This window comes from Phaseolus vulgaris, chromosome 2 (genome assembly GCF_051622355.1).
Source record: "Phaseolus vulgaris cultivar YP4 chromosome 2, ASM5162235v1, whole genome shotgun sequence".
Classification (NCBI taxonomy): domain Eukaryota; kingdom Viridiplantae; phylum Streptophyta; class Magnoliopsida; order Fabales; family Fabaceae; genus Phaseolus; species Phaseolus vulgaris.
In genome coordinates this window covers 214,306-232,428 of record NC_143499.1, presented here as the reverse complement: position 1 = coordinate 232,428, position 18,123 = coordinate 214,306, and the positions used below count along the sequence as shown (strand labels likewise).

Sequence of the window (18,123 nt, the reverse complement as noted above, 5' to 3'; positions counted from 1 at the left end):
GCAGTAGGAGTAAGCCCTTAATTTACAAATTAATTTTTAAACTTAAAAAAAGAAGACTAAATATAACATTCAGCAGATCAAACTTTTCAGCACTCTTGTATCATGATCACGTGATGGAGTTTTGCCACCTTATCATCAAATTTCAAGTTAAATAAATTTGTCAAGAGCTCCAAACACGTCATAGTATATTTGCATGAAATAACTCTTGATTTAATTTGGTAGGATTATAAAATAAAAAGCATGATCTACGCTGTAACTAAGTTTAAGGTGCTTCTAATTGCAAGCATTATAAGTCAGTATCAGTCCGTGACTTAATGGATCCCGTGTTATATTTACTTTACATTCATAAATCACAAGCATTTCGGCAAAGGGATGTAATTTTTTTATAAGAATTTAAAATACTGCCCTTTAAAACACGGTTACTTTCTTCATACCTAATTCCGAAATTTTTGGTAATTCATTTTTATCTTAATAATCATAGAATATTTTCTTATATCTCTCTGAAATCTAAAATCCTAACATGGTTTCTACTATATACTTTGTAAAAAATAAACATTAAATTTACAAATTTATTTTTAAAATTTCAAATACTTGCATTGTACAATTGACCCTCAAAAATATCACGTTAGATTGATTACTTTAACTTCCATTTTATCCATACAATTAAAAAAAGAAATTGTAAGAATTGCAATAACTGAAAAGCATATTTAATCCAATTACATTATTAAACAAATAAGTAATTTTAATAATGATTTGTCAATGATTAATGCATATTCTTAAAAGTTATAATTGGTTGTATAAATACTCAAACTATATTTTAAATCGACTAACTATTCCTATTTTGGGTCGAAAATTGGTTGTCCAAGACCACCTTACTTTATAACATGTATTAAGATAAAATTGAAACTATAAAACATTTTTAATTTTTTTAAAGCTTCTCTAGTTATTTATATTAAAAATACTTAGAAACCTATTTTTTTTCATTTTGATACATGTTTTGTTATAAAGTTCAAAAGCAAACAAGTAGGAACAAGCTCATGAAGATTAAAACACTTTATAGTCAAGTATCCTATGTATTGAAGACCAAGCCAAGAGAAGTGTAAACCGAGCAGAGACTGGTAATAAACTAATCTCTCCTCTTCTTCTTCTTCTCATTCCTCTCAGCTGAATTCTTCAACTGAAAAATAATAGTAAAAATCCCGTCAATACGAATTTGCAAGGTAGAAGAGAATCTATAAAAGGATGCTTTACAATCAAACTCACCATAATAACAAGAATCCTGACAAAAACCGCAACCAAGTCAGTAAACAAGGTCAAGGCATGCTTTACATAGTCCAGATCGCCCATGTGTGCTCTCTCAACTATTTCTTGGGTATCTACTATAATGTAACCCACAAACACCAAAAGCCCAAAGTACAACTGCCACAACATGAAATAAACTCCATGTAATTTGAGACTTAAAGGATAGAAAAACAAAATATTGAATTCTTATAAGAGATGTTAATACTCCTTCTAACAATCTATTGGTTATCGGTTAATATTTATTAGAAATAAGATATTTAGACGTCTTAGTTCTAAATAAAGTGGCAGGATCATTGAATGAAAAGTAGAACTGACTAATATTTGTAATTTCCATTCAATTACCAATCTTAGAGAGAATGTCAGAAAGAGAGTCTTAAAAAGAGTATCGACAGCATTTCTCTAAATATATGTATAACCAAGAATTAGAGTGCCCCAAGCTATTTTCGCAAAATGGGAATAATGACAGCCACTTACCTCAAACTTGAAGAGAGCTGTTGAACCTCCAAAGATGGAAGAAGCAAAGTGCAACCAGAGAAGGATGGACAATCCAGAAGAAACCAAGCCACCAAGGTACAGGTACTCCCTACGTCTTGCAACCAAAGCTGCTCCCGAGAAGCATGCAAAGGCCAAGGATGTTGCCACAAATGCACTAAGGATAAGGCTGGAGCAACAAAAGAATAGTGTCACGGAACTATAAAACATTCATCAACGCACCAGCCAATTGTCCCCCACGAAGACTACTGTAAATAAAAGAACTAACAGGAGAAAAAAATAATTATACACCCAAGCTTTTACAGAAACTCTCATTTAAATTTTCCAATACATTTATTTTAACTTATTCTTATTCATACGTTTATATCAATATGAGAGAAGTTAAATTTCATTTTTTTTTTCTCATTTGCTTCACCTTCACAAAGTCGTTAAAAGTTTATCCAAAAACGTCAATAATTTAATTGCAATCAAAGGTGACGGGCTCGTTGAATGTATCATACGAATCCTCACACAATCCATTGACCACCATATAGCACATACCTTGGTTCTATTTGAATAGCCAAATCAATCAAAGGTCCAATGGAGGCACCCTGAAACAGTGAGGCGGCCATCAACAAAGTCACCCTCTTCTTCTGCACATCACACACAGAGAGACAAAAACAGGTGAATAACGGTCACAAAACCAAAAAACAACATAGGCTTAAAATGACAAATACCTCTTCAAAAGGAGGTGTAGAGAGTAACCAAACACTGCTTCCCACACACGCCACCGTAGTAAGAAAACCCCCAACATTCAACAGGACGTGAAGGTAGGCCCCAACAGCAGCAGCAAACACGGCGAAGCACAGAGTGAAATAAACCTACAACAATCAATCAACCAAATTAACATATCAATAAACTAAAATTTACCCTGAAATCCAAATATAACCACCACCCGAAGATCCTACAACCCTAATTTTTGCAAACCCTAACTAAAATCAGAGAAATTGATATAAGCAAAAGAAGGAGCATTATTATTCCAAATACGACGAGATAAAACCTAGAAAATCCATGGTTTCAACATTTCTTAGCTAATTGAAGAAAAAAAAAGATAAAAAGGCAGAAATTAGAAGGAAACCTTCTTGAGGTGATTTTGAACGAGCGGGGAAATGAGACGGAAGTTCTTGAGCGTATCGTAATTCCATCGGTTTCTTGAATCGAAGAAGGAATTGAAAGCATCCATTGTTTTGGATCTCAAACACAAATTGGATGAATGAATAACAGAAATTTATTTCAATGTGAAGAGCCCAAAACTATTTATATTTATTTTAATATTTGAAAGGACGGAGCCTAATTTCGCAGAAACTTCCACCTAAGATTATTCCTCTGCAACCGGCTGTATTATATATATTTGGTATTTTTCTTGTGCCGTTTCTTCACCTAAAGCTACCATCATGGGTAGACAATTAAAAACAACTTCACTTAATAAGTCTGAATATTGGGATTAATAGTTTTTTTTCAACTATTTGAAATGTTATCCCTTTGCTTCATTTTTTTAATTTTAAATAACAAATCATATAAATTTGTACAAAAAATAAGTAATACATAAATATACAAGGCGCATTGTTATCAAATTGAAAGAAAAAAATACTTTAATGCTGTTAACAAAATTAAAAATAGGGATGAAAAATAATAATTTTTAAATTTAATTTATAATTATTTAAATTTATATTATTTTAATTTTATTTTAATAATTTTTATCTCAAATCTAAAATTCATATTTTAAATTTTAATTTCAATCTATTCAATTAAATATTTTTTTTAGATTTTAAAAACTTAAAATTAAAGTGAGTATTGGTTAATTATATTTGGTTAGGTATAGATAAAGCATAATATAATATGTTTGAGTTAGGTCAACTCATGTCAATTAAGTACAATGTCATATTAGTTTGAGTCGAACTAAGTCTAATTTGGGATGATTTAGGTACAACCTAAGTTGAACTTAGGTTGGATTGAGATAGATCAAATTCAGTTGGGTTAATTCAACATTAGGTTGAGTCAAAATTGGACAAAGTTGAGTAAAATCCAAATTAAATCAGGACACATCATGTCAAATCAAGTGAGACTCATGTTAAGATTAAGTTGAATTAGGTTGGTTTATTTGGGACTGAGTCAAATGAAGTCTTGGGTTAGGTCAAGTCCATAGGTTGGATCAATACTAACCCAAGTCAATATGAATTAGATTAAGATCAAACTAAGTTTAAGTAAATTTTAACTAAACAAAATCTATGTTAAGTTGGATCTAACTAGACTAGGTCCACATTAGACTAGGTCTACATTAGACTAGGTCTAGTTGGATTGATCAATTAAAATATAAATTAAAAAAGAATATGTAAATTAAATTTAAATAAATTTAAATTTTAGATACAATATATTGTATTAAATTTAAATGAAATCTAAATTAAATTTTGAAAAAAGAGTCCATGATCATCCTTACAAAATAATAAGACTAAATTGAATTCACTTGCGAAAATGAAATAAAAAAAATTACTATTATAATATAATAAAAGAGTTATTACAATTAAATATTACTAAAAAAAAAACAAAGCAATAAAAATATACGAAGTTTATTATAGTTTTGCTACCTATTATTCTTAAATAAAATATTTTATTGGATAAATACGATATTTAATGTTACAATATCAAAACCATTTCCAGTAAAAAGATTATTTGGTGACTCTTACCCATTAGTTTAATAAGAAAGGTTAACAAAACCAAATTCTGTAAATAATTAATTTTCATCAATTCGTTTATAAATTTTAGTACAAAAGCCTTTTCTTCTAAAATAAGCTCTATTTTTCTCCTTTCTTTACAACAAAATGCACATATCTTTAAAGTTACAATTGATTTAAATGGAAGATAAAATAACTGACCTTAAAAAATGCACAAAAACATATATAGCAAAAAAATTAAATACATAACAAGTTTTGTAATGAAGTCAGATAAATGGAAAAAAAAGAGAAAATTATGAAAAGTATACTTATTATATAATAAGATTACAGAAAGAGACCAAGATTAAAAAAACTTGTGTTAATTATTATATTTTTTTTATATAAAATATATTAAGAGTTGTTAAGTGAATGATATTTTAGTAAATATTTCAGTAAGTATAATGAGTTAATTTTGAACGAGTATACAATAGACACATTACATTAATAAAGTAAAAAAATATTAGTAATATTATTATTGGATAGATTATTTACTATTTTGAAACCAGAACTCCTATTTGGTACCAAGAAAAATTGCATAATAATGAGTCACTAATACCATTTTATAAATAAAAAACTCAATTATGTATTTTTATAAGGGTTCAAGGATCATAAAATTGTTATCCGATCACTGAGATTTTTAACATCATTAACTGTTTTAATCAACACTTAATTTTTTTCAATTAATATAATGTATATTAAACTATTTTAAAATCATCATTAAGTTTAAATATTTTTATTTAATTTTTTAAAATTCTTTTGGAGTTGTAATCATTATACTGTATCACTTATATTATAATCCCTGTCATTGATTATTTTTTTGCACTGTTGACTTTATCAGCAAGCATTCAAAGCTAGAAGAATTTTAATGAGACAATCCTTAATACTCCTTTTATGAAATTCTCTGTATGATAGTTAAAATTGATTAAAAATCAATAGTTTTGGTGATTTTCTTCTCATCTATCAATCCTCTCTCGTAAAAGTTTTAGTTGGTAATTAAAATGTTACTTACAAGAATAGTTATGTAATTATTAATTAACTCGGTACAACTCTATACAAGGTAAGACAGAGTGCGTATGTATTTGAATGATTAAATTTTTTTAGACTATAGTTATAGGGACATTCTGAAAAATATATATTTTGGAACGAAGATTTGAGAATATATTTCAAAATGTATATATTCATAATGAATTTGTAACTTTGGTGAGGCCTATATCCAAACTAATAAGCCCAAGTGGAAGTAAGGAAAAAGGCAATTTCTTACCCCACCTCCATAGTTTCTGATGCACTTCTATACTTTTGGTGAAAAATTAGATTTACCTTTCCATATTCTTTTGGTGAAAAGTTAGATTTCACTAAGAGTGTGTTTGCTTCCACCATTTTCTGTTAGTGACTAAGGAAGAAACACACATCATGCATGTTTGAATTTGTGTATGTTAAGAAGAATGTGAAGACGGACAAGTGAGTAAGAGATTATTTTGTTTCTTTTTTCATTAGTGTAGAAAGTCGAGTAAAACCAATAGATCAATACCCTTTTACTTCATTATCCTTCCTTCATTTTTTTTACACACCTTGCATGTCATCAAAGATTCATGGAAACATTTAAATTTTGAACAACTTGAAATCCGCGAGTCATAATCGATTATCACTCGTAATACACAAAACCAATATCCGATTATGTTTTTTTAAGCATATAAATAGGTGAAAACATGAAAGATAATCGATTATGTCTTTTTTTAAGTTGATAAACCACTATAGATGGATGAGAACATGGATGATAATAGATTTTATTAATCAAGAATTGTTACCACTTACATTATTGAGTGAAATATTTATATAGCACATAAAAATATATGATACTTATAACTGATAAAACTGTTACAAATGATAAAACAGTTAAAACTGATAAAGATAATTACAACTGAAAATCTAAAATATTATAACTGAAAATCTAAAATATTATATAAGATCCTTTTTATCATCTAATATCCAACCTAACAAATGCAAAATTGTTAGATAAATACGAAAGAAGGAGAGTCGTTTAATAATAATAATTTTAGATTGAGTGGAATAGAAGGCAACATTAAAAGAGTAAAGAAGAACATAAATGGTTATGGGTTTGAGGCAACGCCAACCAATGGAAGCATCAAATTAAATGAAGAAATGGAACAACACCACAGGTGGAAATGCAAATAGTTTTGCTGGTTGAGAATGTGAATAGGTGAATAGTTTTACTGGTCTAGGAAATTATATCTTTCATTGGGAAAGAGGGATCAATAATAAACATTAGAGAAAGGAAACAAAATGAGGATAAGGAATGGTCGGTACTACTTCACTACTACAATTAACATTAAAATTACTATTAATTGTAACTTTATGTGATATAATATGTAATGATATTTTTTATTTAATATGTTAATGTAGTTTTTATGAATACATTAAATTGTATTTTTTAATATAATAGATAATTAAATTTCATAATATTATTAATTTATATATCATATGTAATGATATTTTTATTTAATATGTTAATGTAGTTTTTATGAATACATTAAACTGTATTTTTTAATATAATAGATAATTAAATTTCATAATATTATTAATTTATATACCATAGTATTTTTAAATTTTAAAGATACATACAAATTTTGCTAGTAAAATTTTACTGATTTACCAAACATTGCAAAGTGAAGCTTGCTAAGGAGCATTGCACAATTGCATTTTTTCTCCCGTTTATCTTTACTTTTATCCCATCAAACACCTTTTTCGTTTTCTATTTTCATATTTAAAATTCAAAATATGAGAAGTTGTAGTTTCCTTACCAAATCACAAAATCAATCAGTAAGTGTTTTTTTTTTCAATTATAAAGTAGAAGATGAAAATGCAACGTCTGAAATTACTTTTCTTTTTTATTCATTTATGCATGGTCTTTGGCTTTGTATGATGACGATATTGTTATTATTGTGTTGACACAAATAACGCCATAAAATACACGAAGATAACAATTTAATCAAACTTATAACAAAATTATTAAAGAAAAAAAAAGAATAGCAGGATTTTGTTCATTGAATAAAAAATTAAAAGGGAAAAAAAGTACCAGATATATAAAAGTGCGCCGGTGAGAGTGAGAGAGGTTAGTCTATGAGAAAAAGAAGACTTAAGGAGAAAAGGGGAGACGTGTTAGTCTATGAGCGAAAAAAGTGAGAAAATGAACCGGGAAAGGAAAGAACAAACAAGCGAAACACTTACATTTTAGAATTTGATTAGAAAGGTTAAAAATAAGAGGGGTGGTGTGATGGAGGATATGAAAGAAAAGTGATTGCGGGTCCAAGACAAAGAAAAAAGAAACATATTTCATTATATTTTCTTCTTTTAGTATATAATATTTTTCATGATTAATGTTGATTGAACAATTGAGGATAAATTTTTGGTTGTGATAGATGTTGTAATGATAGAAATAAAAAATGTAAATAAGCAAATTAAATGATATATAAAAATGATCATTAATATTATATAAATAACATATATATATATATAACATAATATAATACAAATTAAATAATCATAAGTAATATCAAAATTATCTAAATACATAAATTTAACTAAAAATTTATTTAAATTAATAAAATGAATAATAATATTATTTTATTTGAATATTTAATTTTATTTATATATTTTTATTTTACATTATTTTATTTTTTATTTATAATTATAATTTTATATTATTTTATTTATTTTAATGTACACAAAATTAATTTATATTTTATTTAATTATTTAATATATAAGAGTAAATTTATAATCTTATATTTTATACCATTTAAAATAATTTAAAATAACATTTTAAACATTACATTTCTCAATTTTTCTCTCAAACATCGACTCTAATCTACTCCGATCCATTTACACTAAATTTTTTTCTAAATTTTTTTCTTAAATTCTCACACTTCCACTCCTCCCCACCTTAAACTTTTCACTCTTTAACCATCCTCTCTCATTAGGAATCCGAATTCTACAACTTGAAAACAAACCATTTTCTAGATTCATGTTTTGGAATTCTCCAAATTATAGAATTTGAAAACCAATTTTGTATTTCAAAAATTATAATAATTTATAAATTGTAAAATTCAAAATACAAAGTTAACTTTCAAATTATACAATTAGAAAATCATTTTCTAGATTAAAAAATAACGTAATTTATGGTTTAAGTTATAAATTGTACAATTCAAAACATATAAGTATTTTTGAAATTTCAATAATTATGGAACAACAAAGTAGATAGGGTGTGATCCTAGTTGAACACAGTAAATTTCCTTTTCTTTTCCTTGATATTGGGCTAAGCCAGCCCTCAAGGTCTAATTATCAGGAAATTAGGTTGTAGTTGAATTTGGTGTATATTTGTATTAGAGGAGTATTATAAAGAGTAATTGTAAATCAGTATGAAACATTTCCATTCCTCTTGCAGATATTATGCTCGTGAATTTGTATTTATGGCTGCTTTAAGAAAAGAAGACTATACGTTAACCTTCCAGACAAGAGTGCGGCAAGCCTACGAGGCATATTGGAAAAATTCTAATTCAAAAGAATGTTAAACTTTAAAGGTATACAGTGAACAATACGGAGAGTCTGCATCATGAAAATGTATGGAATAGTATAAATCATTCTCTAGATGGAGAAGAGAATAAAAGTTTCAAAAGAAAGCCAAGTAAAACTCCAAGGACACCCACAAAAATGGCAAAGATGAAGGAAAAGCCAGGATCACTTTTTCGGTTTCTTCGTCTTTTCATCATGTCCTACACAGTCAACACAGCAAATATATTACTGATATTTACAATAGCTCTCAAGTCTCAGTAAAGAATACAACATACAACTATTACAGATCCAAGTGTTGCACTGCACCCAAAAAGAAAGACGACTTCACTAATCACTTTTAGCTCTTACCGACCTCATGTGCCCCTTTTTCCCTCCTTCCTTTTTTTTTGAAGGGGAGACTTTACATGCCTCGAGGCCAATTTTATTACAGGGAATAAGGTTAACTTCTGTTTATTTTTTTTATAATGGCTCGTTAAATTGGAACCAGAAAAGCAACTCCTTCCATACTGGCCAAGTCAGTATTAATGGCCACTTAAGAAGTATTGGACTAGCATACAGGAAATGAAGCTAAAAGAAAATTAAATTTTTTTTTTGTTGAAAGTAAAGAAATTAAATAACTTATCATTATATAGTCAAGTACACAGGCTCAACTCATAATGGTTTTGTCTCCAGTTCATAGGTCTATTCCTTTTTCTGTTGTACATTATGATATTTTTTAGGGGAGAGAAACTCTAAATTCCTAAAGAAAATTATATTCAAACACCCGTTAGGGGTGCATGAAGAGAAAAGGAGAGATTTATAGAAAAAAGAAAATAGATGATATGAAATGAAAGTAAATTAATAGAGAATTTGGAAGTGGAGGAGAGGTGGAGATAATGTGCATGCGTATCAATATCATTGTTGATTCCAACTTATTCTAATACTTGTTTTTTCATCACAATCAACTGAGTCACCATGAGTGCATATTTGGAACATCAACTCCAAATAAAATCTTATGATAAAAGAGCAATGTTGGGAATACGCAGAACAATTACCAGTTCCTGTTGCAGTTGTCTTGTTTGTCTGGCAGCGGCATCTCTTTCTTCCTTCAGATCCTGTAAAGCCTGACTCTTCAAAAAAAGAAATTTAATTTAAGCATGACCGGCTAATCTAAACAATAAAACTTGGTAAGGAGGGAAGGTTTAACTGTCTGGCATTAACTGCCACAATGTAGGAAATGACTGACAATGAGCAAATGACTTGCAATATTGAGTACTGTTTTAGAGATAACAACTCAAATACAGAATACAGAACTCAAGCAACTAGCCATTCATTTTGCTGATACACAGATGGAATCAGTATGCATGTGAATGGAATGAAATTAAAAGCTGCCAATACAATTTTCTTAATCTAAAAAAATAAACTGGTATCACAAATACAGAAGTAATTACGTTAAATTTAGCCTGTACATATAATCTATAAACAGCCCACAGGAGTTAAAATTATATATGTATCTTTCACAAGATAATCTCCGGCAAACTAACTAGAGACCTGAGCATAATTTTTTTCCACACTCCTTTCATGGGTGAATTTGTGGAGTGCACAATCTGCCACTTAAAAGCCGAGGAAATACATCTATAAAATTATAAAGTAAAAACTGAGCGAATAAACCAAATACCAGATATATTATAAACAGGAGAAACTTGATGCAGCACATGTTTATATTTTTAATCAGAAGGGACCTATAGAGAGAAGTTTAAATGTTTCACTGATTTCAATTTTTATTTTTGTCTTTATTTATCAATCTCAATATGTTTTTTAGCTTTCTCAAATACCAAGTCCTACGTTGTTTCCTCCAAATGCAGCAAGTATTGCCCTCATGAGTAGGTTGTGCATCAACAAAATGGAATTAATGCTGTCACAAAATCCAAGAACTATGCCATCAAGTGAAGCCACCCACAGTTTTTTTTTATGAGCAAAGAAGCCACCCACAGTAATCTCCTTAAGACATAACTTACAATATATGGCATTATGGCTTAACAATAAAATTACGAAATTCAAAATAAAGAAAAAAAAGTGGAACTTCAAACTGATTTCCACAAAGGGTTATGGGGGAGGAAAATAGACTCACAGAAGAGGTATCAAGTTTATGTGAGTTCCTTGATGCATCATCTTCAGATCCTTCGGGTGAGGCAGCAGAGATATATGCAACTCTTAATTTCAACTCCTCTATTGAATTACCACTTTCCTTATTAAACTGCAAGTGAAATTAGCAGTATCAGTGATCAATTTTTGCTTTTCAATCTGTATAGTTGATCCCGTATAAAGGACAGTGTTGACCCTCTTACAGTATCTGGTGGGAGGTCGTCAACATCAGTATTTGGATTCACTATTGTACTCTGTAAGAGAAACTTGTCTTTACATTGCATGTCTGGAGGGTATTCCCGTTGGGCTTGGAGGGTGACTGCACAAAATAAAAATTGAACAATATGACAAATTCTAATTCCATAGAATGGGAAGAGCTCTGGGCTCATAAGCAAATAAATTAAACATAAAAACAGTTCATCTAGATGGAACCAAAAAATCTGATACAGTGTATCACAAGCTCAAACAAAGCTTTTAATCACTTATTCCTAGTCCTTACTGTTGCAGGAAAGAAAAACTCCCATCACGTGACCTTTGATCAGTTGAAATTTGCAGTTTTTCACAGACCAAAACATCCATCCTCCGTTTCCTCCTACCCATGTATAGTACGAAACAGGATATTTCTAAATGTACGTCTATTAGATGTTCATTCAGTACTCTGTTCAAATGCATATCTGCTAGAGAAGTTCTTGCAACACACTAATAATTCTTTGTCTTTGCTTAAAATCATTAGAAATTAAAAATCATGAGTGGAAGTTTACTACTAAACACGGAGTGACCTACACAATTTTGTAAATTCTAATAAATTTCAGCAAATAAATAAAATTTGTCTCGGTAACATTTTTCTTTTTAATTTGGCTAAAAGGCAATGAAAGAGGTCGGTGAGGTGACAATTTTGCTTTTCATTTTATCTGTTCATACCACCAACCAAAGATATCACAAAAGTATTAAAGTAAAAAAAAAAAGATAGTTTGACGCAACCAACATTCACGACAACCCCTTTTAATAATAATAAAAGAGTTGTTAAGTTAAGAGGATGTACTGTTAAACAGTGCGAACGTGTGCTGGCCACGGCTAAGGAATTTAATAGTTTCCGTTTTTAAAACTGCTTGATCACGTGTATTTCTAACCGAAACAAAGATAATGCATATCATAATAATCAAAGAACTAGCCTTATAAGTAACTGGGTAATATTAACAAGCAGCACCTCTGATGATACAGGAGTCCCAGGGGTGTACGACACCGGTGTTTGGCCGTACGAAGTATTTCTTGGGAGAAGTGGTTTTGACCTATGAAAGAGAAAACGAAGAAAAAAACACGGGAATCAAATGCAAGGAGAAGAAAGCAAGAGGATATTGGGGAAGATTAAGTTAAAAGAATGATACCTTGAAAGCAACATGATTCTGTGTGTTATTGAGGACCTTAAGATCGCAAAACGTTTGCTTCTCCAACTCAACTGGTTACACGAAAATCAGGAGAGTAACTAAAAAACGCATTCGAGTTGAATGTTTATGATAATTAAGCATTTGGTAAGATTGAGGGAAAACGGAATTGAGAAGAGAGAGAGAGACGTACAATGGAAGCGGAGTTCGTCGGGACTAACGGAGATGAGTTGAGAGGCGGTCATGGCGAAGAGGGAGGGGGGGGAATGGAGGAGGAGGGAAGGGGGAATGGAGGAGGAAATGAATTAGAGTGGTGGCATCAGATGAAGGAGAAGAGAAGAGGAAGAAGAAATATGTGATGGAACGAGGAGTATGGGGCACCGATGGCTACAAAGTCCAAAACCAGATTATGCAGAATTTTAGCCACTGAGATCGGTTTTGGTCTTCAGACTCCTCCACACTGTGTGTCTGTGCCATCTGGTTTTGGCAGAGGCACTGAATAACAGAGAGAGAGAGAGACGCTGCTACACTCTCGCGTCCTTTGGGGCCACCTGCTACCTACTATGTGCACGTGTCTTTTTAAAATTTTTTTTATTCACATTCAACTGTTTTCTTTTTAAGTACTTTACTTTATAATTATATTTCAATTAATTTAATTTAAGGGGGTTTAAATTACACTGATTTTCAGTTTATCTTGTTTAATAAGAGAGAAAAAGTTAAAAAATTTCTCTACCTTCAAAATTGATTATTCTGAACGAATAAAATAAAATTTTAAAATTAAAAAAAAATTATTTAATAAAAATATATTAGTTTAAAACAGAAAATAATCAATCTTCACAACATTAATCTTTTCACTTTCCTATAATTAAGTAAAAACAAATAAAATAAAATTTTAAAATTAAAAAGCTGATATATTAACTTCTAAAATTATAAAATATCTAAATAATCAAAATAAATTAATAAAACAAAATAGAAAATAATTTATAACATCTAATTAAAGTGAAGAATCTCTTTTATATAGGTATAGATACCGTATAAATATTTAAAAAATTAAATATATAATCTGTAAGTAATTGTATAATTAATAGTGGCATAGTAATTTAAATATACACTTTCAAGAACAATTTTATATAACTTGATAACTATTTTTTTATAATTTTATTCAAATAGTATATTTATATGCTTTTAATAAAACATATGTTTATAAAAAAAAAAAAAATTAAAAAAAAAAAAAAAATTAAAAAAAAAAATTAAAAAAAAAATTAAAAAAAATAAAATAAAATATATATATATATATATATATATATATATATATATATATATAAGTTCAATTTGAATTGGATCTATTTTCAAAAGTAAATCTGAAATCCAATCCAATAAAAAAAAATTCTCCGATTTTTAGGCCAATTTCCCGCTTATTCAATTTCTTAAATTAAATTTTCAATTTTATTAGATTAGTTATTAACACTCCATTATTCTAAATATCTCATTAATATTTTTTTATAAAGCAAATGCTCAATATTGATTATTATTTATCTCATTACATTTTTTTAAGCATATTATATGATCGATACTCAAAACTATCTACTAGTTTTTACCTCCCTTCTACTTCTATGTATACCTATGTACATCATATTAGTTAAGGCATATATATATATATACATACATATATTGATATTTTTCTTCTTTTAAGCAAGAAGAGCGTTCAAAACACTAACAACGTATTTGCATACCGGGGCACACTATACTGATAATTAAATAAGTGGTCACTAATCAGGTCGACGAAGGCTATCTTAACATTAGAATAGGCTGCATCTCCATGCAAGCATATTTCGTCCAGATTTAGATATGTAATAAATAAAAGCAGAAAACTAGAGAATTTGTAACATGATTATTCCAGCACGTGGCTTTAGATTTTAATCTTAGCATCCATTTTAATGAACTAAGTAATGATTTTCTTTTTTCACAGCTTTGCTTTCTACGGTATATATTAGTGACGCAGAAGAAATACTTCAAATTTCTCAGTGCTATCAAGGTTCAGCAGTACATTTGTTTGGATTTTAGGAAGGATAGTATAAGGGGAAGAAAAATGATATATTCTACAACATAACAAATTGAAAAAACAGCATTAAAGAGCCTCGCAACACTTATCATGGATCAGTAGACTACTTCGAAGATGAACGTAGGGAAGAGTGGGGTATCTACGTATCATTTGAAAGTGGAGAATCTTGGAAGCTTGTCTCTGAGATAGTACAATCTTGCCCTTCTGACCTTCCGGTGGTTTACCACTTTGATTTCTTTTATGTTTGGTGAGTAACTGTCCCAGTAAATATAAGCATCATATAAGAATATGAAAATTCATATACAGTGATCTTTAAACATCAATTTGTAATTAATACAGATAACTGTTTGGGTAATCAGCTTGAATAAACAAATTCAGATCTTCTCAATATGTTTCATTCACTTTTAATACACAACACAGACTGAAGACAAACGTTAAGCATAGAAACATTGCATATGTTCGTTAGCAACCAACAGAACTGTAGATCACACATTGAAACAGATACGAAGACAAACAATAAGCATAGAAGCATTGCATATGCTCATTAGCAACCAGCAGAAATGTAGGTCACACATTGAAACAGATCTGAATCTCACCCGCCATTCTTCTGAGACATTGACACATTGATAGATTTCAAGTTCAGACTGATATGCTTTCCAATTCCCATTTCCCACGACTAGAAATCTTATTCCCTGAATTTGGTACACCCAGGGAGGGTGGTAAATCGCACACAAAAAGGGATTTGTCTTCTTTTACAAGTTATAACCCTCCCATGGAAACCGAATAAACCTCATGCTTCAATGGATTGTAGAACAAGGTTACCTTAAGCTACTATTGATCAGTATCCCACAACCAATGTCCCAACAATTTGTAGTTTCAAAAGGTGCACAGTTGCAAATTGTGCAGGCATAGATCAAGTAAATCTAAATCTTTGAAAATGACAACTCGTAACTATTTATTTTTCCACATCTTAGTCATCCAGAGTCTACAAATTGACTACAGTTCCTTTCAAGTAAAAAAGATAGCTGAAGTATTCATCCCAAATTCCCACCTTTTAGTACGAAAATGATTTATATAATTATATCCCCTAATCACAACAATAGGACCAACAATGATGTGAAGCAATGATCCAAATAGCGGAAATGCAAATGGCAATAACAATCATTAAATACAAAGTTCTAATTAAGAGGAAACTCACATTGGGAAGACTATCTCAACCCCAGTGCCGGCAATGATTCTTCGGATTCGAATAGTTGTGTGAATACCAGCGTTTTGTTTCGAGATAACAATCCCTTTATAAATGGACAGCCTACGCTTGTTCTCAGGAACCTCCTGCAAGAAGAACAAAGATACATCACCGTAAAATTCATGTCACTTCAGCACTCTTCTCAGAATATCCCGTAAGTAATAAAAAGAATACCAATTTGATTTCGACAATATCCCCAGTCCTAATGTCTGGCGTGGGTCTTGCCTTCTCCGCTGCCTCAACTGCCCTCTGATTCAATATCTGCATCAACAACAACAACACCATGCATTTTACACTTCGTCCATCTTCTGTTTTTTCCCTACACATTCTCACACACAGACACACATAGAAAGAGTGCAGAGTGTGGAAAACTAATTGGTAATTAAAACACTCAAGCTAATTTAAGACTACTCGAATTACCCCCATAACGTCTCCAAGCTTGACTCTGGCTTTTCGGGGCAATTTCGGAGCTTCAGAATCCGAAAGCAGTTCTGCTTCACCTTCCGAAACATCATCGACATTATCGGAAGGAACATCTTCGGTGGCTTCACCACCGCCTTCGAGGTTGGAATCAGCTCTCACGAGGAAACTAGACTTGGCAATAAGGGGAGTGCAGCGCCATGAAATTGGAGTGGAAGGAACCCTAGAAATTAGCGCAAAGTTACGAGGGGAAGAAGAAGAGGAAGAAGGAGGAAAAGTGAGCTTGGGCGCAAACAGGGCCTGCTGCAGTACAATTTGGGAATCAGTAGAAGATAGAGAATATAAAAATGTTGAGGTTTTGACATTTAATGAAGAGGGGAGAGCAAAACCTGAAGAAGAACTTGAGAAGCCATTGTTAGGGAGAGGGAAATACGGGGCTGCACTTCAGTGGGTAGGAGACATGGGAACACTGCAAAATGTGAGGATTGGGAAGCTCGAATGGAGAAGGCCCTTATCTGTTTCCATCCCTTCCACACGTGCCAACTACACTTTCTTTTTTTCTTTTATTGGGCCGGGCCTGGTTTACAAAAAAGGAGGGACCTGAAGACAGGACAAATTCTTCCTGCACCTCCACACCTTTTTCCTGCACCTCCATATATATATTTTTTTAATTTTAACAATATACTTTTAAGTAGGATGAAGACATTTTCAAGTGATGATAATTGCTTCTGGTGGATGGTGATGAATGTTTGAGGTTGAGATAAATTTTATGATGTTTTTATTAGTGATTATTGTGTTTTTGTTTACTTTTTTTTTTAAGTAACAAAACACAGAAAAAAAAAATCAACTAGGTGTAAAAATAGAGAACAAATTAAAAAATATATATTTTTCATTAAGTAACAAATCCTCACGCAAACCCTCTCATATAATGATCAAATAATATAAGTGATCTATAAAAAATTACAATAAAAAGGAAGGAATGCAGTTAAGTGAGAGACATGGATGTGAGGTATAGCTGAAGTTATTTAAAAAATTAAAAAAATAAGGTTATATTTTACTTAATATTATTTAAAAAAATTAAAAAAATTAAAACTGACTTTTTATAAAAGGGAGAATTTGCAAAATAGAGTCCATTATTATCTTATGGGCTGGATGAAGAACACATGTCTCAATCTTTTTTTTTCTACACCATAGTTATTCGTGCATTTCCATAATTTTTCAAGTTTCAAAGTGATGGATTTGCTTCTTTTTTTTCATTTTTATAATTATACCGTAAAAATATAAATTTATATTATAAATTATACAATTTAAAAAATATTTTTATTGTCAAATATATTTTAAATTCATAAATTGTAAAGTTTAAAATATAATTGTACTATTCTAAAGGTGTCGATAACTAAAAAATATTCCAATTATACAATTTAAAATGTATTTAAAATTATTAATAATTTTTAATTCTATAATTTAAAATATAAAATTGTATTTGAAATTTAAAAACTAAAAAGATATATGAGAATCCAAAAAGTACAATAATATTATCTGAAAAATTGAAGTATTTTGGTGTGCCATGTAAAGTCGCCAATTGTGAAGGCAACTTCTATGTTATGAATCTGACAAAAAAAAAATCGTTTGAGAGTTCAATGTAAAGTTATTTGTATCTTTTGTCTTTGATACAATGAAACAAAGTGTTTTTGTACAAGATATTTTTTTATACACATAAAGGCTGAAAAAATTAGACATATTTGTAGATTAGCTGA

At 30.0% G+C, this 18,123-nt stretch overlaps 3 protein-coding genes across 5 annotated transcripts; all 3 read right to left on the bottom strand.

Moving 5' to 3' along the window:
* Window positions 1–916: 916 nt before the first annotated feature.
* LOC137809946 (bax inhibitor 1) lies at window positions 917–3,165 on the bottom strand. The gene is made up of 6 exons (XM_068611010.1): window positions 2,912–3,165; window positions 2,511–2,654; window positions 2,335–2,426; window positions 1,777–1,963; window positions 1,264–1,419; window positions 917–1,177 (listed from the first exon to the last, which is right to left on the bottom strand). The coding sequence occupies exons 1-6, from the start codon at window positions 3,014–3,016 to the stop codon at window positions 1,127–1,129; spliced, it is 735 nt and encodes a 244-aa protein (XP_068467111.1). The 5' UTR covers window positions 3,017–3,165; the 3' UTR covers window positions 917–1,126.
* Window positions 3,166–9,098: 5,933 nt separating this feature from the next.
* Window positions 9,099–13,187, bottom strand: LOC137809945 (Plant VAMP (vesicle-associated membrane protein) family protein). 2 transcript variants are annotated; one of them, XM_068611008.2, is made up of 7 exons: window positions 12,832–13,187; window positions 12,642–12,712; window positions 12,464–12,545; window positions 11,460–11,575; window positions 11,243–11,368; window positions 10,167–10,241; window positions 9,099–9,332 (listed from the first exon to the last, which is right to left on the bottom strand). In XM_068611008.2, the coding sequence occupies exons 1-7, from the start codon at window positions 12,881–12,883 to the stop codon at window positions 9,198–9,200; spliced, it is 657 nt and encodes a 218-aa protein (XP_068467109.1). In that variant the 5' UTR covers window positions 12,884–13,187; the 3' UTR covers window positions 9,099–9,197. The 2 variants fall into 2 exon arrangements, with proteins under 2 accessions (XP_068467109.1, XP_068467110.1); XM_068611009.2 differs by having other exon boundaries at window positions 10,167–10,235; window positions 12,832–13,128.
* A 1,445-nt stretch (window positions 13,188–14,632) lies between these two features.
* LOC137809944 (large ribosomal subunit protein bL19c) lies at window positions 14,633–16,910 on the bottom strand. 2 transcript variants are annotated; one of them, XM_068611006.2, is made up of 5 exons: window positions 16,756–16,910; window positions 16,367–16,669; window positions 16,121–16,207; window positions 15,899–16,032; window positions 14,633–14,955 (listed from the first exon to the last, which is right to left on the bottom strand). In XM_068611006.2, the coding sequence occupies exons 1-5, from the start codon at window positions 16,777–16,779 to the stop codon at window positions 14,847–14,849; spliced, it is 657 nt and encodes a 218-aa protein (XP_068467107.1). In that variant the 5' UTR covers window positions 16,780–16,910; the 3' UTR covers window positions 14,633–14,846. The 2 variants fall into 2 exon arrangements, with proteins under 2 accessions (XP_068467107.1, XP_068467108.1); XM_068611007.2 differs by having other exon boundaries at window positions 16,367–16,666; window positions 16,756–16,904.
* Between the last annotated feature and the right edge of the window lie 1,213 nt (window positions 16,911–18,123).